We start from the raw sequence: 20,600 nt of genomic DNA, 5'->3' as shown, positions 1-20,600 counted from the left end.
AAGTGTTTAAAAACCAAATTGAGTTTCAAAACTATAAATCTAAAAATCTAAACAAACCTGAACGCATTTCTGACTCGTTCCATGCAGTCCTCTTTATCAGTCAAGGGAGTTGAGTAGACAATATTTTTTATCCTACCCCAAACATAATAGTCTAAAGGAGTTAAATCGAGAGAACGTGGTGGCCAAAGATGTGGACCATTGTTCGCCAACCATCGATCTTCAAATAGCCTGTAGAGGATATTTGACACATTGAGTGAATTGTGTGGAGGCGCGCCATCTTGTTGATACCATAAGTCATTATGGTTCTGTACTAGCGGCTCAATTGTTTGAGTCAATATGTCAGAATATCTATCTCCTAAGGGAGAACATTCTTTAAATAATGCAAACATGTGTAGTGTTCTATCTTACCAGTTAAAGTTAAAGTCCCATCATAAATGTGAACATCGAGAATTGCATTATTTTTGATGGCGCAAAAAACGTTGAAACTCCAGGTCTCTTGAAAGTTCCATTGTCTGAAGTGGTGGTTGTTCTCTTCATCCCAATAATGACTGTTATGCCTATTGAAAGAACCATTCTTTGTGAATTTAGATTCATCTGTCCAAATTATACAGTCCAAAAAGTTTTCATTCTCTTGAAATCGAATCATCATAGCTTCGCAAAACTCTGTTCTCCTGACGAAATCAGTTTCCTTCAAATGCTGTACCCTATTAAATTTATATGGGTGCATTTTATGTTTTTTTAATATTCTCCAAACACTCGATTGAGATAATCCCAGATCAATCTTGGCATCTTTGAGAGAATTTTGAGGATTCACACGAAAATATGCAAGAACTGTTATTTCGTTGTTCTCATCTTCGACTACACTTTTTTCTCTGTGTATAGTTTTCTTAACGAAAGATCCGACATTTCTCAAGTTTGTCATGGTTCTGTTAATGGTATCTCTCGTTGGTCTGGGTCGGTCAGGAAACCTCTCAATGAACAGTCGAATCGTTCTATCTACAACTTTATTACATTCTCCATGAAGTAGAATGAGATTTAAATAATCTTCATTGGTAAAATTAGGCATAGTGATCGATTTTATAACTTAATACGAATTATCACCAAATTAATAGTAAACACAAAATGCTACTGAATAAAGAGGAATTTGGCAGATGTAATTAATGATATCTATCATTAAAAAAAAAGAATGTAAAACATGGTAAGTTTTTGCATATGGTTCATAAGGAATTATTTATTTATCACTGGAGAGAAAACCGATGGCCGATTAGTTGAAATAAAGAGGTTTCCGATACAAATTCGAATCAAAATTCGCCATCTTTTTAGGAACAACCTGTAACTTTTTTCTCTTGCATATTAGGGTAGTAAAATCTAAAACATGGTTTAAGTAACAGTTCCTGAAAATTTCATCTTTTTGGAGTGAAGGGAAAAGAAATAGCTGAAAATTCAAGACGAAAAACAGTTTTTTGTGAGTCACTCAGAAAATATCCACTTTAGGGCAAGGGTGTGATGCATACACTCACATTATTTTTTAACGTAGATTCAATATCTGCCATAAAAAATGGGGTTCTAATTTGAAAACATTGATTTTTCACGATTTTGTCATCCCTAACTTTGAAAGCGATTTTTTCACCCCCTGTATCATGAATCGCGATTTCGATTTTTAAAGTGGATACATCAATCTTACATCTTGAAAAATCCCAAAAATGAAAATTTTCCATCCAAAAACCTCGAAGTTATTCTTGTTTCAGCGGAGCTCTATTTTCGATTTTTTTTCGAATTTTCCCGCTCAGAGAGAATTTTCCAACCGAAACTGAAAAATGTTACATCAAAATAACTTGAAATTTTCTAAGGAATCTATTTCTGCAATAAAAAAATGGTGTTCTAATTTGAAAAACGGAAGTTGACGTCATTTCCGGAAAAACCGGAGGTGCTCATGCCTTGAAAATATTTTAGATTTCATCAGCATCGTGAAATACTTATAAGTGCTGAATTTCATGAAAATACGTTCGGTAGTTTCCCGTATAAATATGGGTGAGGTTCCTCGTGAAAGACCCTGTATGTGGAATTTTCAGAGTCCGAAAAAGTTTCTTATATGAAGCGTGACCTATGGTTTTTATCGTCGATTTGGGTTGAATTAGGTACGATACTACTTCCTGAGAAGTTTTCCGAACATTCCTCCGGTAGTTTTTGAAAAATAAGAAAATCATGTTTCTTCATAAAATTGCATGTTTATATACATTTGTAATTTTATGATGTGAACGGTCAATGGAAGAATGTTTGAACATTTATAATTGTAACATTTTCAACCTGACCGATCGCGCAAAGAAAAAAAAAGCTTACAGCACGCGGTGTTCCCAAGCGGTCACCCATCCAAGTACTAACCGCGCCCGACGCTGCTTGGCTTCAGTGTTCTGACGAGAACTGGCATTGTCAGCGTGGTATGGCCGTAAACGATGTATATTGTGTGTATTTCATATGTGAAGGATTATTGCAATCTGTGAAGATCATAAAGGAAGGCTTATAAAAGAATAACAACACGAAGATGAGCTGGTTTCGTATAATATTACGTATACAGGGTCTTTCACGGGAAACTACTGAGCGTATTTTCATGAAATTCAGCACTTATAAGTATTTCACGATGCTGGTGAAATCTAAAATATTTTGAAGGCATATGAGCACCTCCGGTTTTTCCGGAAATGACGTCAACTTCCGTTTTTCAAATTAGAACACCAAACCATGGTTTAAGTAACAGTTCCTGAAAATTTCATCTTTTTGGAGTGAAGGGAAAAGAAATAGCTGAAAATTCAAGACGAAAAACAGTTTTTAGTGAGTAACTCAGAAAATATACACTTTAGGGCAAGGGTGTGATGCATACACTCACATTATTTTTTAACGTAGATTCAATATCTGCCATAAAAAATGGGGTTCTAATTTGAAAAAATTGATTTTTCACGATTTTATATATGAAGCGTGACCTATGGTTTTTATCGTCGATTTGGGTTGAATTAGGTACGATACTACTTCCTGAGAAGTTTTCCGAACATTGCTCCGGTAGTTTTTGAAAAATAAGAAAATCATGTTTCTTCATAAAATTGCATGTTTATATACATTTGTAATTTTATGATGTGAACGGTCAATGGAAGAATGTTTGAACATTTATAATTGTAACATTTTCAACCTGACCGATCGCGCAAAGAAAAAAAAGCTTACAGCACGCGGTGTTCCCAAGCGGTCACCCATCCAAGTACTAACCGCGCCCGACGCTGCTTGGCTTCAGTGTTCTGACGAGAACTGGCATTGTCAGCGTGGTATGGCCGTAAACGATGTATATTGTGTATTTCATATGTGAAGGATTATTGCAATCTGTGAGGGGGTGAAAAAATCGCTTTCAAAGTTAGGGATGACAAAATCGTGAAAAATCAATTTTTTCAAATTAGAACCCCATTTTTTTATGGCAGATATTGAATCTACGTTAAAAAATAATGTGAGTGTATGCATCACACCCTTGCCCTAAAGTGGATATTTTCTGAGTTATTCACAAAAAACTGTTTTTCGTCTTGAATTTTCAGCTATTTCTTTTCCCTTCACGCCAAAAAGATGAAATTTTCAGGAACTGTTACTTAAACCATGTTTTAGATTTTACTACCCTAATATGCAAGAGAAAAAAGTTACAGGTTGTTCCTAAATAGATGGCGAATTTTGATTCGAATTTGTATCGGAAACCTCTTTATTTCAACTAATCGGCCATCGGTTTTCTCTCCAGTGATAAATAAATAATTCCTTATAAACCATATGCAAAAACTTACCATGTTTTACATTCTTTTTTTTTAATGATAGATATCATTAATTACATCTGCCAAATTCCTCTTTATTCAGTAGCATTTTGTGTTTACTATTAATTTGGTGATAATTCGTATTAAGTTATAAAATCGATCACTATGCCTAATTTTACCAATGAAGATTATTTAAATCTCATTCTACTTCATGGAGAATGTAATAAAGTTGTAGATAGAACGATTCGACTGTTCATTGAGAGGTTTCCTGACCGACCCAGACCAACGAGAGATACCATTAACAGAACCATGACAAACTTGAGAAATGTCGGATCTTTCGTTAAGAAAACTATACACAGAGAAAAAAGTGTAATAGAAGATGAGAACAACGAAATTACAGTTCTTGCATATTTTCGTGTGAATCCTCAAAATTCTCTCAAAGATGCCAAGATTGATCTGGGATTATCTCAATCGAGTGTTTGGAGAATATTAAAAAAACATAAAATGCACCCATATAAATTCAATAGGGTACAGCATTTGAAGGAAACTGATTTCGTCAGGAGAACAGAGTTTTGCGAAGCTATGATGATTCGATTTCAAGAGAATGAAAACTTTTTGGACTGAATAATTTGGACAGATGAATCTAAATTCACAAAGAATGGTTCTTTCAATAGGCATAACAGTCATTATTGGGATGAAGAGAACAACCACCACTTCAGACAATGGAACTTTCAAGAGACCTGGAGTTTCAATGTTTTTTGCGCCATCAAAAATAATGCAATTCTCGATGTTCACATTTATGATGGGACTTTAACTGGTAAGATAGAACACTACACATGTTTGCATTATTTAAAGAATGTTCTCCCTTAGGAGATAGATATTCTGACATATTGACTCAAACAATTGAGCCGCTAGTACAGAACCATAATGACTTATGGTATCAACAAGATGGCGCGCCTCCACACAATTCACTAAATGTGTCAAATATCCTCTACAGGCTATTTGAAGATCGATGGTTGGCGAACAATGGTCCACATCTTTCGCCACCACGTTCTCCCGATTTAACTCCTTTAGACTATTATGTTTGGGGTAGGATAAAAAATATTGTCTACTCAACTCCCTTGACTGATAAAGAGGACTGCATGGAACGAGTCAGAAATGCGTTCAGGTTTGTTTAGATTTTTAGATTTATAGTTTTGAAACTCAATTTGGTTTTTAAACACTTTTGCAGATCTCTTCCTCCCGATGAAATAACAAGAGCAACGCACGAAGCATTCCTGAGACGTATAAATAAATGTCTAGAAATTAACGGTCAAAACTTTGAGCATCTTCTCTAGTTATAACTGCGAGAGTTTGCCATGGTTCTCCTAATAGTAACTTGAAGTCGGTTTCAAGAAGGGGTGAAAAATCTACAGCATGGTTCAAATAACAGTTCCTGAAAATTTCATCTTTTTGGCGTGAAGGGAAAAGAAATAGCTGAAAATTCAAGATGAAAAACAGTTTTTTGTGAATAACTCAGAAAATATCCATTTTAGGGCAACGGTGTGATGCATACACTCACATTATTTTTTAACGTAGATTCAATATCTGCCATAAAAAAATGGGGTTCTAATTTGAAAAATTGATTTTTCACGATTTTGTCATCCCTAACTTTGAAAGCGATTTTTTCACCCCCTGTATCATGAATCGCGATTTCGATTTTTAATGTGGATACATCAATCTTACATCTTGAAAAATCCCAAAAATGAAAATTTTCCATCCAAAAACCTCGAAGTTATTCTTGTTTCAGCGGAGCTCTATTTTCGATTTTTTTTTCGAATTAGTTCACGCAAATACGAGTATATTAAGTGAGTGAATTCTACTCATCAATAATTTTCTGAATTTTCGCGTGTCGAGCACTTTGCACTCTCACCGTTTGCGAATTCATTTTCGCCTACGATATTCGGGAGACCGCTTCTTCCCAATACCATACCCAGGGCCTGTTCCGATATTGCTAGTTTTACTGGCCAGCAATCGAATAACAATAGAACTCGAACGACTGGGCCAATAGGCATCGTCTTTGAAATACTGACAGTACTGTTCAGGAATATCGGAACAGACGGCCAATATCATACGCTGTTGGCCAGGCAGCGTGAAGTTTGATCTTCGAGAGAAAATGTTTCAGCACGCCTTTCTCGGTCGTACGCCTTCCAAGTTAACATCACCCCATCGGAAATTCGTTATATTTTATGATTTGCGGGTGAAATATTTCCATTAGTTTTTAACTATGCTGTTTGCCTGCCAGCATCGGGAACCTTCTAGCGTAATAATGTTGCTCATATATGCCAGACCTTAGAAGGATTTTCTATTATGAAGTGTAAGTTTGTTATATATGTATTCTCGTATTTTTCGATGCCAAGTTGGTTGATAAAATAGAAAAACGTTACGTTTTGAATCTTTTTTCGGTAATTTGAAATTTCACGATGAGTCCTCGTACGATCCCCGAATTTACGGCTTGAAAGACCGTAACCGGAGGACCGTGGCGAGAACGATCGTCGTCGTCGATATACTGACTTATTCGAACGACGAGACGGCCGAAAGTCATACCCGCTCCGAATACGAAGTGTTACATCTTCGAGACGGAGCTGCGGTATTTCTTATCGGTCGCAGTCTCTTTACCACCGGGGTTTCGTCTTATCGACGAATCCCCAAGCTAAGGGCTGAGTATTAACAGATCGCAGCGTGGAAACTGCTTTACCGAGTACAACACCCTGCCAGGTACGTAAGGCGTCTACAGACAATTCAAAGCTTCAACATCGAAATAGTTGACCCATGATGGACCGTCAAGGGGCCAGGTCGAACGTGGCAAGAATCGATCCCGCCGTCGACCATCAGCCCCAAACGGCCATCTTGGCTCGTGCGACACCAGACGAACACGTCTGATGCCCAGTAAAGTCACATTGTTTTGAGTCTTTCGACTCATTGAAGCTTTAAAAGGTATCGTTGCCACATTTGACTAGACAGGATACGGCCTTAGAGGCGTTCAGGCATAATCCCACGGATGGTAGCTTCGCACCACCGCCCGCCCGAGCGAGTGCGTGAACCAAATGTCCGAACCTGCGGTTCCTCGAGCAGGATTACTATCGCAACGACGCCGACGAGTCATCAGTAGGGTAAAACTAACCTGTGTGGATGGTGCTCCATTTCGTACTCTCTCCACCACGTACCAACACGAAACAATTTTGAGATATTTTACCGACAGACGACGGAATCTTCTGAAATTCTTCAGGCTTTTCAGTCCCATTTTCTGAAACAAAATCAATAAAAAAATTGAAATAATCGATTTGCTCCTGCGTTAATTCTTGCGCTAATTTGTCAGGAGCAAATGGATTATTTCAATTTTTTTATTGATTTTGTTTCAAAGACTGGTGGTGAGAACCCTAAAGAATTTTAGAAGATGCAGAGTTCCCCCAGATTAAATTTCAATCGATATCTGAAAGTCGACGGAATTCTTCAGACCTATAATGCGAACTGCCAACTTCCAAATCGACTGTGTCGCACGATATGTAATATTTGCCTTGCCAGTTTTACCCTGACCTTATACTTCAATAATTTCAAGCTTGATACAAAAATGCAACAGAGATACGAATGGTCGAGCAACAATTTTGTTAGAGTCGAAGATACGAAGTTGCATGCTGGGTACAGGACATGTAAGAAATCCTCGTAACGCCGATGAACAAGTTGTCCACACATGCTATTTGACGTTACGAAGATTTCTTACATGTCATGTACAAAGCCAGCGATATTTACCATATCAACACAAAATCTTGCAAATTATATCCGTTAAGAAAGGACCCCGCACACTTACTTAGGAAAAACGGGTCCGGTGAATTTTCCCCATTTCTACATATTATATTTATATCAACCTTAAGAGCAATATATCAGATTTTCAAGAAGGTCTTACATCCGATTTGCTCTATACGGCGTTCCAAAATTGCAGCTACGGAAAAATGAATCTTTAAATTTTGAAGATAATTCTTCTAATTTTCAGAATTTCATCATAATGCCTTGGGTTCTGAATAACAAGATATCACAGATATCCAAACACCGCCCACCACGTTAAGTTTCGTTATACAGGCTGTTCCATGAAGCTGTATAAGTAACTGAATGTAACTTTGTTAGTGACTTTGGGACCACCCTGAGTTTTTCAAAATATGATACCATGATGTATGTCCACCTTTGTAGGAAGTTTCATTAATGTACAAACAACAGTTGCAAAATTATTCAGATTTAAATTCGGATTTCATACAATTTTTCTTCAAAACTTATCTGTAGTTGAGATTGCTGTCAAGGAATATTATATTTATATTATATTATATTAAGTTTCGTTATACAGGCTGTTCCATGAAGCTGTATAAGTAACTGAATGTAACTTTGTTAGTGACTTTGGGACCACCCTGAGTTTTTCAAAATATGATACCATGATGTATGTCCACCTTTGTAGGAAGTTTCATTAATGTACAAACAACAGTTGCAAAATTATTCAGATTTAAATTCGGATTTCATACAATTTTTCTTCAAAACTTATCTGTAGTTGAGATTGCTGTCAAGGAATATTATATTTCAGTATAATTATTATGAAAGGTAGGTACTGACGGTCGGTCGAAAGGTGTTTCTATTCAGGAATGTACAGGATGGACATAATGCGGTTTTGCTATCTCAAAATCTGTTTCTATAGAAAAACAGTATTATCATTCCAGTTTGTTGTATCTTTGAGCACTCTAAGGATGCATATTTTTTTGAATATTATACCATAAAAGTATGTCGACATTTGTGAAAAATTTCACTCGTATATAAATAATTAAAAGATTGTTGCCAAATCAGGTTCTAGTTCATTACCTACTTGAAATAATAATTATCAACAATTTACATAAATCATCTGACAATCCTTGTTTTATTTTGCATAGAAAAGTGAGAAGATCTTTCTTAGAAATGTGCCTTGACTTAGTTTCATCTTCGACAACTGCCAAACATTGTCTAAACAAATCAAGAAATTCGTCTTATGTAATTGGGCAAAGGGCTTTGAATTCCTCATCAGTAAAGTCCTTCTCGACATGATACCTCCATTTAAGGGCTTCTCTATGGCATTCGCGCATTTTTTTGTAGAAATGTATAGATTTGAATTCCGTTCATTCTAATGTATTTCTTGGTGTATCGTAAACCGACAAGGAGAGGACGAGGTATAAAAAGATTCTCAATCATGTGGTGTCTGCAAATTCTAGCATTCTCTACTGAGAATGCTAGAATTTATATATTACTATATATAAGTCATGTGCTATGAAAATTTTCACTCACTTCAGTGTTAACCTGCAAAGATCTTCACCGTCTTCATTGCAAATGAAGCACGCATGACTTGGAGTTTGATACAAAGTATTTAATTTAACTGGTACTGTAGAATCATCATTTATGTCGTTGATTTCTTCAGTTATCTCTTTCAAACAATTAATGCACAATCTCGTTAATTGGGTTACTTCAACTACCGGTAATTCTAATACTTCACGATTCAAAACAGCCAGATTTCTTTTATCGACATCATCAGGTTATTTAATGGAAACTTATGATCACATAGGAAACATGCATATTTATTTCGCGCATTCACTGCTGTCTTTTCACATTCACCTTCTATAACTTTATACCAATAATGGTCGCAACGATTAAAAAAAACTACCTGAAAACTACTTAACAGAAGGAAAGCAAACCAACCGTTTAAGTAGCCTACAGAATTAATAAAAAATCAAATAATTGACAGTAATCTCAACTACAGACAAGTTTTAAAGAAAAATTGTATGAAATCCGAATTTAAACCTGAATAATTTTGCAACTGTTGTTTGTACATTAATGAAACTTCCTACAGAGGTGGACATACATCATGGTATCATATTTTGAAAAACTCAGGATGGTCCCAATGTCACTAACAAAGTTACATTCAGTTACTTATACAGCTTCATGGAACAGCCTGTATAGCGAAACTTAACGTGGTGGACGGTGTTTGGATATCTGTGATATCTTGTTATGCAGAACCCAAGTCATCATGATGAAATTCTGAAAATTTGAAGAATTATCATCAAAATTTAAAGATTCATTTTTCCGTAGCTAAAATTTTGGAACGCCCTATGGAACAAACCAGATGTAAGACCCTCGTGAAAATCTGATATATTGTTCTTACGGTTGATATCAATATAATATGTAAAAATGGGGAAAATTCACTGGACCCGCTTTTCCTAAGTAAGTGTGCGGGGTCCTTTCGAAACAGTTTTTCAGCTAAGTATCAGATTTTTTAATTTTTTCAGTTTACGATGAAGAATTAACTACAGATGGTAATTCTTCCAATGGCGCAGATCCCAAATCGCCGAACTTTCTTGTGTTTTCATCCACAGTGCCTGGATTTGCTTCGATCAGGCATAAGAAAAAGGGTTCATGGTTTATTCAAGCTCTTTGCGACCAAATTGAAAAATATGCAGACAAGTAAGTTCAACTATATAGTCAGCAGAATTTGGGTTACTCGTTTTCAACTTCAGGATTTATTTTCTGAAAGCCAAGCGGCATGCAGGGAGTTAAGAGCAACCTCTCTGGTTTTTAATTTATTATTGTGCAATAGCTCCCGACTTCAAGTTAGTGCGAACCTCACTTTTTGAGAACATGCAAAACTGTGTTTCATAGACTCACCACTCGTACTGGGTTCAATTTGCGCCGAGCCTAAAAGTACGCACACCGCCGTTATACACTGAACGATGGCTGTGTTGCTTCTAAAGGATGTTATGTCAACCACTCTGAGGTTGATTCTCACTATACCCTCCATATACAGGGTAAGCCTTTGACTGGTACATATATTTTAACAGTAGATTCTTGAGGTCAAAAGGAACACTCTTTCCTTTACCATTTTTTCCGAATCGGCTCAGTTCAAAAGATAAAGGCCGTTGAAGATCCATAAAAAAATATTATTTCTCGTCGAAAATACGTTGGCAACAATATGGTGTGGTCGGTATGGATATGGAAAAGAAGATCGAAAGTATAGTGTGCTTACTTCCATTTTCAGTAACAGTGTAGACTGAGAGAAGGTATAGTGAGAGTCAACCTTGAGTCGTACCTTTGAGTACTCAAGTAGGTTAATACTTACATAATTAGCTGTGCCTGAAGATGGAGATTCAATAGGAACTCTAATCGGTCCAAGGAACATATACAAACTGTTCTTTCAGCAACGTTTCGTCACCTTCATTGGGCCGTCTTCAGTCTAAAACAATACAAAATTACAAAAATATAATACTGATGAAACAAAAGACTCATATGAACACCAATGAAAGGTCGCAAAAACACATGCAATAAAAAAAATCAATTCAATCAACAATAACAAATTAAGTGATCAAAAACTGAATAAGAAAAAACAAACGAAAAGAGCATATGAAGATTGAAATGAAATATGTATAGGTTCATATAGCGAATTATGTTCGACACAGGCGTCAGAGCAGTTCTCCCAGAGCATTTCGGTAGAATACGCTATCAGTTTTCCTGTTGTATCACCTGTTTGAAGCGAAGTTTTCTGACAAAGAGAAAGTTAACCGCTCATAGATTTTCTGCAATATACTAATCTGGCCTTTGATTTTTTGCAGGAAGCATTTTTTGGACATCTGCACTCTTGTAACAGACACAGTTTCCACTTTGAAATGGAAAAAGGATGGTAAATACTATTCCATGTTGTCATACACAAAAACAACACTTAAAAAAGAATTGTATATATGATAATACTTCGACTACGACTACATTGCAATATTTATATATGTTCAGTACTTTGTATGTAATGTTTCTACTAAAAATATTTTTAAGGATGTCGGAGTTTATTTTTGCATGACCAGCCCTGAAATTTTACCTGACTTATTTCCAGTTTACTTTTTGAAACAAGGCTTGCTCCTCACAAGTTTGCAGTTGTACCAATCATATTCCAATATCCGGTTTTCAAAGCGAGCAACTATTATTTTTTGGAGATAAATAAAGCTACCTATGGTTGGCCGCAGGTAAGTTAGGCCCATAATTCCCCGAATTCAAGTCAAAAACCGGTTTCAGATTCTTTCACCTTTGGGGGTATTTTGAGTAGGTGGTCTTAAAAAATCTTGTTACCGCATGTGTTGGCCTGTTCTCTTTTAGTTGGCTGCAATGACGGCAATAACTGGAATGAACACGTGGTCTGATTTCATGGCGTCAATATTAACTAACGTATTATTTGGCATTAAGGCAAAAAGTAAGTTTACCATAACACAACTTTCTGGAACACGAAGATTAGTATCGCTTTTTCGGACAAGACTTCAATAATTCTATTGAGCCAGAAACTGAATTACCTGATTCTCTCTAGGATATAGTTCACTCAATGAAGTTATTATTTAAACTACACGTGTTTCGCTATGACAGTAGCATATCCAAATGTATGAAAGTACTTATAAGATGATATTGTTGCGGACAAAATCAGGCTAAATTGTTAGAACTGGACTCACATTGCCCATGGCCTATGTTATCGAGACAATAGTTGAAAAAAAATCACAATACAAAATTGTATTGTGACTGAAACTGAAGACAAGTGCCGAGTTTCAGATCAAACAGTTATTTGAAAGGGGGCACAATTCGAATAATTTTTTCTGACTCAAGTGAATAAGAAATCAGTAATGAAAAGTGAAAAGTATAAAACTCTAACTCTATAACAATTGTGTGCTTGACAATTTAGGGATCTCATAAATGATTTAAATCTACATAAAAACATTTTAACTCTCGAGAACGATTTCTTAAATTTCAAAGTAAATTCCAATAATTTCTCACCGATATCCAAGTAAAAGCACCTCAGCCAAAAGATAAGTGAACTGTTGATTAATTTTTTTATGGAATGCATGAAAGTGCAAAGACCAGAAAGACCTGACCTTATCTTTCTTGGAGAATAGTAATCATGAACCCAGCAGTTTGCATGATGTAATTTATTCTTTTTAGTTCTATTAACATGTGCGCTAACCTTTCGACATCAATTTTGTGATCAGAAATTCATGAAAGTATATTGTTTTTGAACATGAGTTCATTCGTTTACATACCTCACCGAATTGATGTGAGATATTTTTGAATTCTCTCTTCAACAATGATAGATAAAGGCACACTAAATGAAACATTTTAATTCGAGTTCAATATTATAGCAATTGTTTATATTAATTTCCATAATTTTTTACTTTTTGATGATTAAGCGTTCTCAATAACAAATGAAACATAACACATGAAGGTAATTCATATAGATCTCCCATGAAATAAATATTTGCATGATCCATGTTTGCACTATTTATGCTCTTTTCAGAAAGGAGATGTCTTCCTTGTTTGAGGCGGACATAGGAGCATTGCTGCTACATAAGCGCTCTGTATTTGTACTCTTAGTTTAGTTTGATATATCTGTTATAAAACAAGGAGCGTGGGCACAATTCTGCTCCATAACTGTTATGACATATGGTCACCTGGGATAGTGTGATGGGCTTTTTCTCTCACCCTGGACGCTCTTTACCTTTGCTCGGGCGCCAGTGGGTCAATCAGTGGAACCCCAAGTCTCTCACAGAATCTCCAAAAATTAGAGAGCCCGGGTAGACTTGAATGATCAGTGGAGAAGGGTAGCAGTGAAAACTAGGGTGGTAGCGTCTTCTTGGTCTCTGCTTTCTGACGGTTTTTAATTGTTCAAAAAGAGTACCTACCTCTTCTAACGAAAATCTAGTTCTAACTGATTTAGGGAACTGTCTCTCACTGGCAAAAATTACTGGCAACAAAGAAAAAGTTTAGTCCTTTATTTCTACTGGATTAAATTATATACAGAAATGTACAAGTAATAATAACAAATATTGATGTCAACCGACGGCCTGGTCGGTGTGGGGGCGGCTGATGAAATACGGTCTCTCCAGGAAAATACGGTTGAAATAGAAGGTAAATACGGTTAAATGTTGTACGGTCACTCCAGAGGAGTACGGTGGAAATAGACGGTAAATAAGGTCAAGTTTTGTGCGGTCACTCCAGAGGAGTACGGTGGAAATAGACGGTTCAGTGGCTGGTCTCAGTCCAATTGCAGTGCTCTCTCTCTCTCTCTCTCCTTCTCTCTCTCTCTCTCTCTCCTTCTTTCTCTCTCTCCTTCTCTCTCTTTCTCCTTCTCTCTCTCTCTCTCCTTCTCTCTCTCTGTGACCCTCAAAATGGCTGCCAATCAGACAGCAGGTCGGAAGAAGCTGTCAACCTGTAACTTGATCGGTCGGAAGTCGGCAATCTATTAACAAAATAAGCACCAAAAAACGGTAGGAACACCAAGTCCTCCGGGGACCCAACGGCGGTCGAATAACGGACGCGGAAGCCGGCACCCTACACAGTCTACGATCACTAGATCAAGTTTAAACGGTAGGTAAGTATTTTCAGCCAGTCCAACGGACTCAAGAAAGCGGAAAATAGCCCTCAGGTATGCACTACGAAAGGAACAATAATGCTACAAGTGTCTTGCCTTAAACTTTCAAATTTCTTGACGTAATTTCCAACTCACGTTAATAACACCTTACGCACTTTTCTCGGCAGCTCGATCTCCACTGACCCCGCTCTTGACCTTCCGCGCAGGGCTCGAAGAAGTACCACTCCTCGGGAAAACTGCCCCACTATCGGCAACTCACCTCCCCATTTGATGCACTCCAATTGTTCGGTCAATCAGCCGGCTCGGAAAGAGACAGAAACAATTGAAGAGAAGGAAAAACTGAACAAGTTGAAAGACCTCTCTCGAGTCAGAGAAAGTACGGTTGAACGGAAAGAATTCTAAAATATTCTGAAAACAAAAGACATTTACGGTTTCCGCTACAAATATGGTACTGGTCGGTGGAAAACAATGACATAATATCAATCGGTAAAGACCCCCTATGATAACATAACCGTTTTCTTCGAAAATATTTCGGTTGATAGGTCTTATTATACAAGTATAGGTAAAGAAATTTCCTTTTCGTGGCGGGGCAAAATCTGCCTCGTCACAATAGTTTTTTCGTCAGAATAGAAATATTTAGGATGTCTCGTATTTATATATTTTTACCTCTTCTTGGGGTTCAAAATTCTGATTGGTGATTCGAAAAAGAAAACAATTTCTGGAATATCAAAGCCTGATCTGAAGGTCTTAAAAACCGATTGTTATAAAATTTTGTCAGAAATATTTATGACTTGATTGCGGCACGTTTTAACATAACCGTATTTATATTATTTCTTAATAAAATTCTTAAATTGAAGTTTTGCTGATCTTGTGATTATTTTAGCATTATTAGGTATGTCAAAATCTAGGGCCGGCCACAAATATTTATGTTTCCAGATTTCTAGAGGCACTCGGCAGCGCACGTTGCGAGAAGAAACCCGAGTTGTGAACTTTCATTGGCCCCCCGCGGACCTTGAGCCAGTACCACCTTTGCCACTCCCTAGATACGGGCCTGCTCTCAAGACCCACCATTGCTTGTACGGTAGCAAAAGTTTGTGAAAAGGGTTCAATGAAAATGGGGTTGTACGTTGTAAAAATAACCATAATATTCAAGGTAGCTCCTTTGAGCTAAAAAATTTATGTTTGCCGAAAACGGTTCATCAAAAGAACGTTTTTTATACACCGTTGTGAAGAGGCTTCCAAGACCTTTCAAATGAAGTATCACTCAACCCCTCTCCCCTATTCAATTTTGAAGGGTTGAAGCGCCCCCTCTTAGGGGTTTGCTCGTTGAAGTCTCAAATATACGTCAAAAGATGTCCCCAAACAAAATAATTCGATGTAATTTTTCCAATCACTATGGGATAAGAAATATACTTCACTCTCTTTGTTTCCTACGTAGAAAAGCTAACAACAACAACAGGTGTGAACTGAACCAGTAACGTTAAGTACTGAACCAGTAGCGTCAAATTTGGCAACCAGTTGCACGATGTAAGCAGCCCGTATGACGTTAGTTAAATAAAGCCGCTGTTCTTCGCGCAGAGCATAGCCTACTAGAAGTACTAATTCTAGTAGGCTATGCGCAGAGTCGTTATTAAAAAAAAATAGTTTTATCATTTCACCGTTTTTTCTACGGAATACACCATTTTAATTCACAATCGCTTTGACACACCTGTTGTTAGCTTTCGAAGTAAGAGTGGACTGTTTTGAAATAAGGAAAATAATCGCTAACACCACAATCTTTTTTTCGACACCTAACTTAGGATTGGCAGGCAATCTTCCTGGGGGTTCCCTCTCTGGTTCTGTTATTTAACACCACCGACCACGTTCACCTTAATTTTCGCCGAAATTTTTGAAAAATCCACCCACGAAGACAACGGAAAAACTTATTCGATACGAAAAGACCCACGCAGAATGAATCGTTATCTCTTCCCCCAACACATGTAGCGTGTCTGTCTAAGAAACTATGTTGCGGGAGCCAGCGCGAATATTTGAAAAATTAAAATTGACTTGAATTGCGCTAACACCGGTAACGATCTTAAAAATTCACGATAGACTGAGGTCAATCAAAATTATAGTCCGTTTACTTTGGACAGAAAAATAATTACACTGTGGAGGATCACTCTCGTCGTCGGAAATCCCTTCAGTATTGAAATTAAGAATACTGCAAGTTGGCTGATTTAACTGTCTTCCTGGTGATAGACGATTAGAATATTTAATTAATTTTCAATATTTGATCAAAGAAAAACATATAACCATCTCAGATAACCATGGTGAAATTTTAAAGCGTGCGAGAAAGTACTAGGATGTATTGATATCTATATAGTTAGCCTAGACCAGTTCCATTCATAAAAAAAATTTTGCGTTACCATAGCAACGAACAATAACTCATTAGAAGTGTCAGTGTGAATAAGTTTGAGGTCAAAAAAGTAAACCAGAGTTACGCAATAAATTAAAAGAAAGAAGATGTCCACCGAAATTGTAAAAATCGAAAAATTGGAGTGTATCGAGCCATCATCAAGTACCTGTTTCTGTATTTAAAAGGATAAAGAGGTAAGCAGACTTACGAAGATATGCTTAATACCCTTGGTGATCAATGTCCTTCGTATGCGACCGTGAAAAATCGACTGCAAGCTCCAAAATAGATAAAATTTCCATTGAACATGATGACCGATCGAGAAGTCCAGTTTCTGTATCAGTCCCCGAAAATATCGATGCAGTTCATGACATGATTTTATCAGACCGTCGAATTGGGATATCTGAAGCACTGAATAATTCATACGTTCATCATATAGTTCACGTCAATTTGGGCATGGGAAAAATTGCTGCAAAATGGATCCCCAAATGTTTGAATGTTGACCAAAAAGCGTGCAAGGGTAGAAGCATCGCGTTCGATCTGTGCTCGATTTGAAAACGATGTAGACATATAGACCTGAACTGTGCCTTCGCTTTCTATCTATGCATGAAATACGGTCAAAAAAATTGACAAGGAGAAACTGAATATCAGGCATGAAATTGTCTTTTTCTAGAATTTTGATTGGTCCACACTCACCTCTATGTGAACAAAAAAGAGACAGGTAAATGCCCGACGATCATTTATTCTCTCTTTCTGTAAAAAAGCCAATTTCATGCTGACATTGCTCAGTCCATGTCTCTATGTCTATGTTGACTTCAAACCGAATTGTTACTAAGGATGAGACTTGGGTACATTTCTACGATCCAGAAACAAAGCAACAATCGATGGAATGGCGATACTCTGGTTCTCCAAGACCTGAGAAGTTTCGTGTCCAAAGATCTGCTGGGAAAGTTATTGCTTCAGTTTTTTGGGATTGCCAATGAGTAATCATGATTGATTTTTTGCATAAGGGTAGAACAATAACCGGAGATTACTATTCGACATTACTGACCACTCTACGGGAAAGAATTAAAGAGAAAAGACGCGGAAAGCTATACCCAAAGGTGTTTTGTTTTTGCAGGACAAAGCCCCTGCACACAAATCTCATGTTGCCATTCGTGATTTAGGGTTTGAATTACTAGAACACTCCACCCCCCTTATTCACCAGATTTAGCTCCATCCGACTATCATCTCTTTCCTCAACTGAAAAAAAGTTTAAAAGGGCGTAAATTTTCTTCCAACGAGGTGGTAATAAAAGCTGTGGAGGTCTGATGGTTTGCAGAGCAAGAAGGAAGGTCTAGAGACTAGAGAGTTGTAGGTTTGCTCTAATAAATGTCCAATTAAGAGGTGAATATGTTGAGTAATAAAATATTTTGACATTGAAATTTTGTTTAGTTCTATAGTAGGCTAAAAAATTTTCAATATATCCTCGTAAGAGTGGATTGGCATCGGAAAAGAGGCAGACGCACACGTTAAAAAATCTCAATGATTAATCGATGTCATTATCATTAATGAATTAGTTGATTAAATAACTATTATTATGAATGAATCAATAAGGAAAGGAATGTTCAGAATAGCGATGAGGAGGTCTGAGTATCGGCAAAAATTCTCCTTCAGGTACCTCTGTGTATAACAAAAAACCAAGTCATTGAAGACGGCATCTGAACAGTTATGTTTCTTAAAATTCATGCTACAATTAAAAAAAAATCTGAAATCAGTCAAAAGGCTCAAGAGAAATTGAACTACAAAATCTTCTTTGAGATTTTATAGGTTGCTCTAATTTTGCCGATTTTTAAATATATATATTTGAAAAATCACACCATTTAGTTTCGGCGTGTATAAAGGCTCAATTTTGTGATGCTACACCATCTCGATTCATATCAAATATAATTTTATTTCCGAATAAATTGTGTGTAGACTAACATAAAATGAACTGGGGGTGGAACACCGAGCATGGAACTCCCATCGGCAATCTACGCCACCCTAACGATTTTTCCCGAAGCACAGGTGGTGAGGTATGAAAGCACACGATTCTGCACAATTTTCCATCAGTTTAACGCAAGACATGAGCCGAAATACAACACCTTTCAATCGATAGACTTCGTAATATCATTGTTTATATTCCTATTAAGAAAATGTTCTGAAGAATTTTCACCGTTTTTCTTCTGATCTCAAATGGTAATGTATCAATTTGCACGTGATGTCATGTCCTTCTGCACAGTTTTGTTCCTTTTCTCTATGATTAAATTTGAAAAACGATGAATTATAAATGTAGGTTACGAGAGTGTTTACAATTTGACTTTGATTAACGTAGTGGTTATTTTTCCGCTGAATTACTCTTGATTAGAAATCTTCAGAAAACATCTATCAGTCGCTATAATTGAATCATATCATTAATTTTGAGCTTTTTGAATGAAAGGATCATGGAATTTCTCTTCGTATTTCAAAAATTCTTGTAATCTCATCAAATCTATTAGGATATTGTATTTGTCACCAACGTACCTCTCATTCATTTCTATTTAGAAAATGTTGGAAAAAAGTTGCGCTTTGATGAGGTTTTTTGAAAAATAATCCTCTCAATTTCCTTTTTGAAATAGGCAAACATCGAACAGCCAACTGATATATAAAAATTGCTTCAATTGTTTTAGATTTTCCCAGAGGGAGATTTCAATATATTAAAACCTCAAATCTTTTTGGCTTCCGCATAATAAGAATTTTCATGAAATTTTGATATATGTCCTTATTTAGGTACTTAACTGAGAAATATTCGGTCTTGTTGTGAAGCAGCACTTTGCTGCAGCTTCGTTCATATAAAATTTTCACTTACATAAGGCTTCATCCAAATGAATGAAATGTAACTTAAAGTAGGTAGTATTAAGAATAAATGGATAACGGCGGGTTTCATAATCAAACCTAAGTCGCTTTAATTTAAAGGCTTCCTTTAACCCTACTAAAAATGACACTAAAGAAAGCTTTAAGCTTAAAGTGACTTTAAATTTGATCATGAAACTGGACGTAAGTCTGAAATACCTAGTTGGCTGAATTAGCTATGAGTGAAATACTAAAAAATAATGTCTTTGCAGAAATAAAATATTTTTTCTACAAACGTGTGCGTTCAATCCTTTTCCCGCACTCATTTCAAGTCGCAAAGAGTCACATTTCCGCACTCATATGCGGGCTTTTCCCGCACCCAAATATTAAAGATTATTGAAACGCTTGTAGAATAATTAATGTTCCTTATTCTAACTGCTAATTGCAGTTTCGTGCGAGAAAGTACTACTTTCCGCACTTGTTAGGAAATTTTTTTTCAAGATAACGATTATGTCTCGCTACCGTTGCGTTTCTATACAGGTTGTACAAATTTAAATTTCCAGTCCAGTGAGGGGACTGAGAGTCTAGAACTAAACACATGGTCCCTCTCTAAGTTTTATTTCAGGGAAACAAAGAATGGTGAGAACGATAGCTACCCAGAAACCTTCGTTTTTGAGTTCTTAGCAAAACAAGATTTTGGCAATTTTGAAAAGTTCTCATTACTCAGAACTGAAAACCCGCACTTTCTTTCAGAGTTTTGATGCCTGTATATATCTCACGAACCAAGTTTTTTCTACACGAAACTGATCCTCGGGATCTCAGGGATAAATTTTCGAAATTTCAGCTTCTCAAAATATGAAATGTCTTTTCTGTGCCTATTTCATTGTGTTCATGTTTTTGGTATTATTTTGTGGAAAACCATTAATACTTCCGAAAGTATCAGGAATAGGTATAGGGAAGTAGGAAAAATACTCAGATGGGAATAGAAAAGAAAAAAATAGGGTGTCTCAATTGAAATAACGAAGTCTGTAGTATTTTTTCGTATAAGCGGCAACTCTTCAATATTGAGAATATTTCAATTAGATAGATCAGAAGGGTAAACCCTATTACCCAAACTTTCAGAACAATACTATGAATCGTTCACCATAAACGT

At 36.5% G+C, this 20,600-nt stretch overlaps 2 protein-coding genes and 2 non-coding genes across 5 annotated transcripts in view; 2 read left to right on the top strand and 2 right to left on the bottom strand.

Moving 5' to 3' along the window:
* Positions 1-11,635, top strand: part of LOC123312727 (caspase-8) — an 81,634-nt gene extending 69,999 nt beyond the window's left edge. Inside the window, exons 7-8 of the mRNA XM_044897178.1 lie at positions 10,103-10,277; positions 11,420-11,635. Coding sequence (XP_044753113.1) covers positions 10,103-10,277; positions 11,420-11,549 — 305 coding nt within the window. The 3' untranslated portion in view covers positions 11,550-11,635. The remainder of the gene's footprint in view (positions 1-10,102; positions 10,278-11,419) is intronic.
* Positions 2,334-2,452, bottom strand: LOC123314601. The gene has a single exon (XR_006537840.1). It is a non-coding gene; the product is annotated as a 5S ribosomal RNA (ribosomal RNA).
* LOC123314620 lies at positions 3,204-3,322 on the bottom strand. The gene has a single exon (XR_006537858.1). It is a non-coding gene; the product is annotated as a 5S ribosomal RNA (ribosomal RNA).
* The window catches only part of LOC123312726 (neprilysin-1), a 59,770-nt gene continuing 49,456 nt past the window's right edge, over positions 10,287-20,600 (top strand). Inside the window, exon 1 of one of the 2 annotated variants that reach the window (XM_044897176.1) lies at positions 10,287-10,618. The gene's annotated coding sequence lies outside the window, so the exon portion shown is untranslated. Of the gene's footprint in view, positions 10,619-18,695; positions 18,815-20,600 lie in introns of those variants that run through there. The other variant, XM_044897175.1, reaches the window with a different exon arrangement.

Source organism: Coccinella septempunctata, chromosome 5 (genome assembly GCF_907165205.1).
Source record: "Coccinella septempunctata chromosome 5, icCocSept1.1, whole genome shotgun sequence".
Classification (NCBI taxonomy): Eukaryota; Metazoa; Arthropoda; class Insecta; order Coleoptera; family Coccinellidae; genus Coccinella; species Coccinella septempunctata.
The sequence above is the reverse complement of the archived record's forward strand: the minus strand, read 5'-3'. Positions and strand labels throughout refer to the sequence as shown.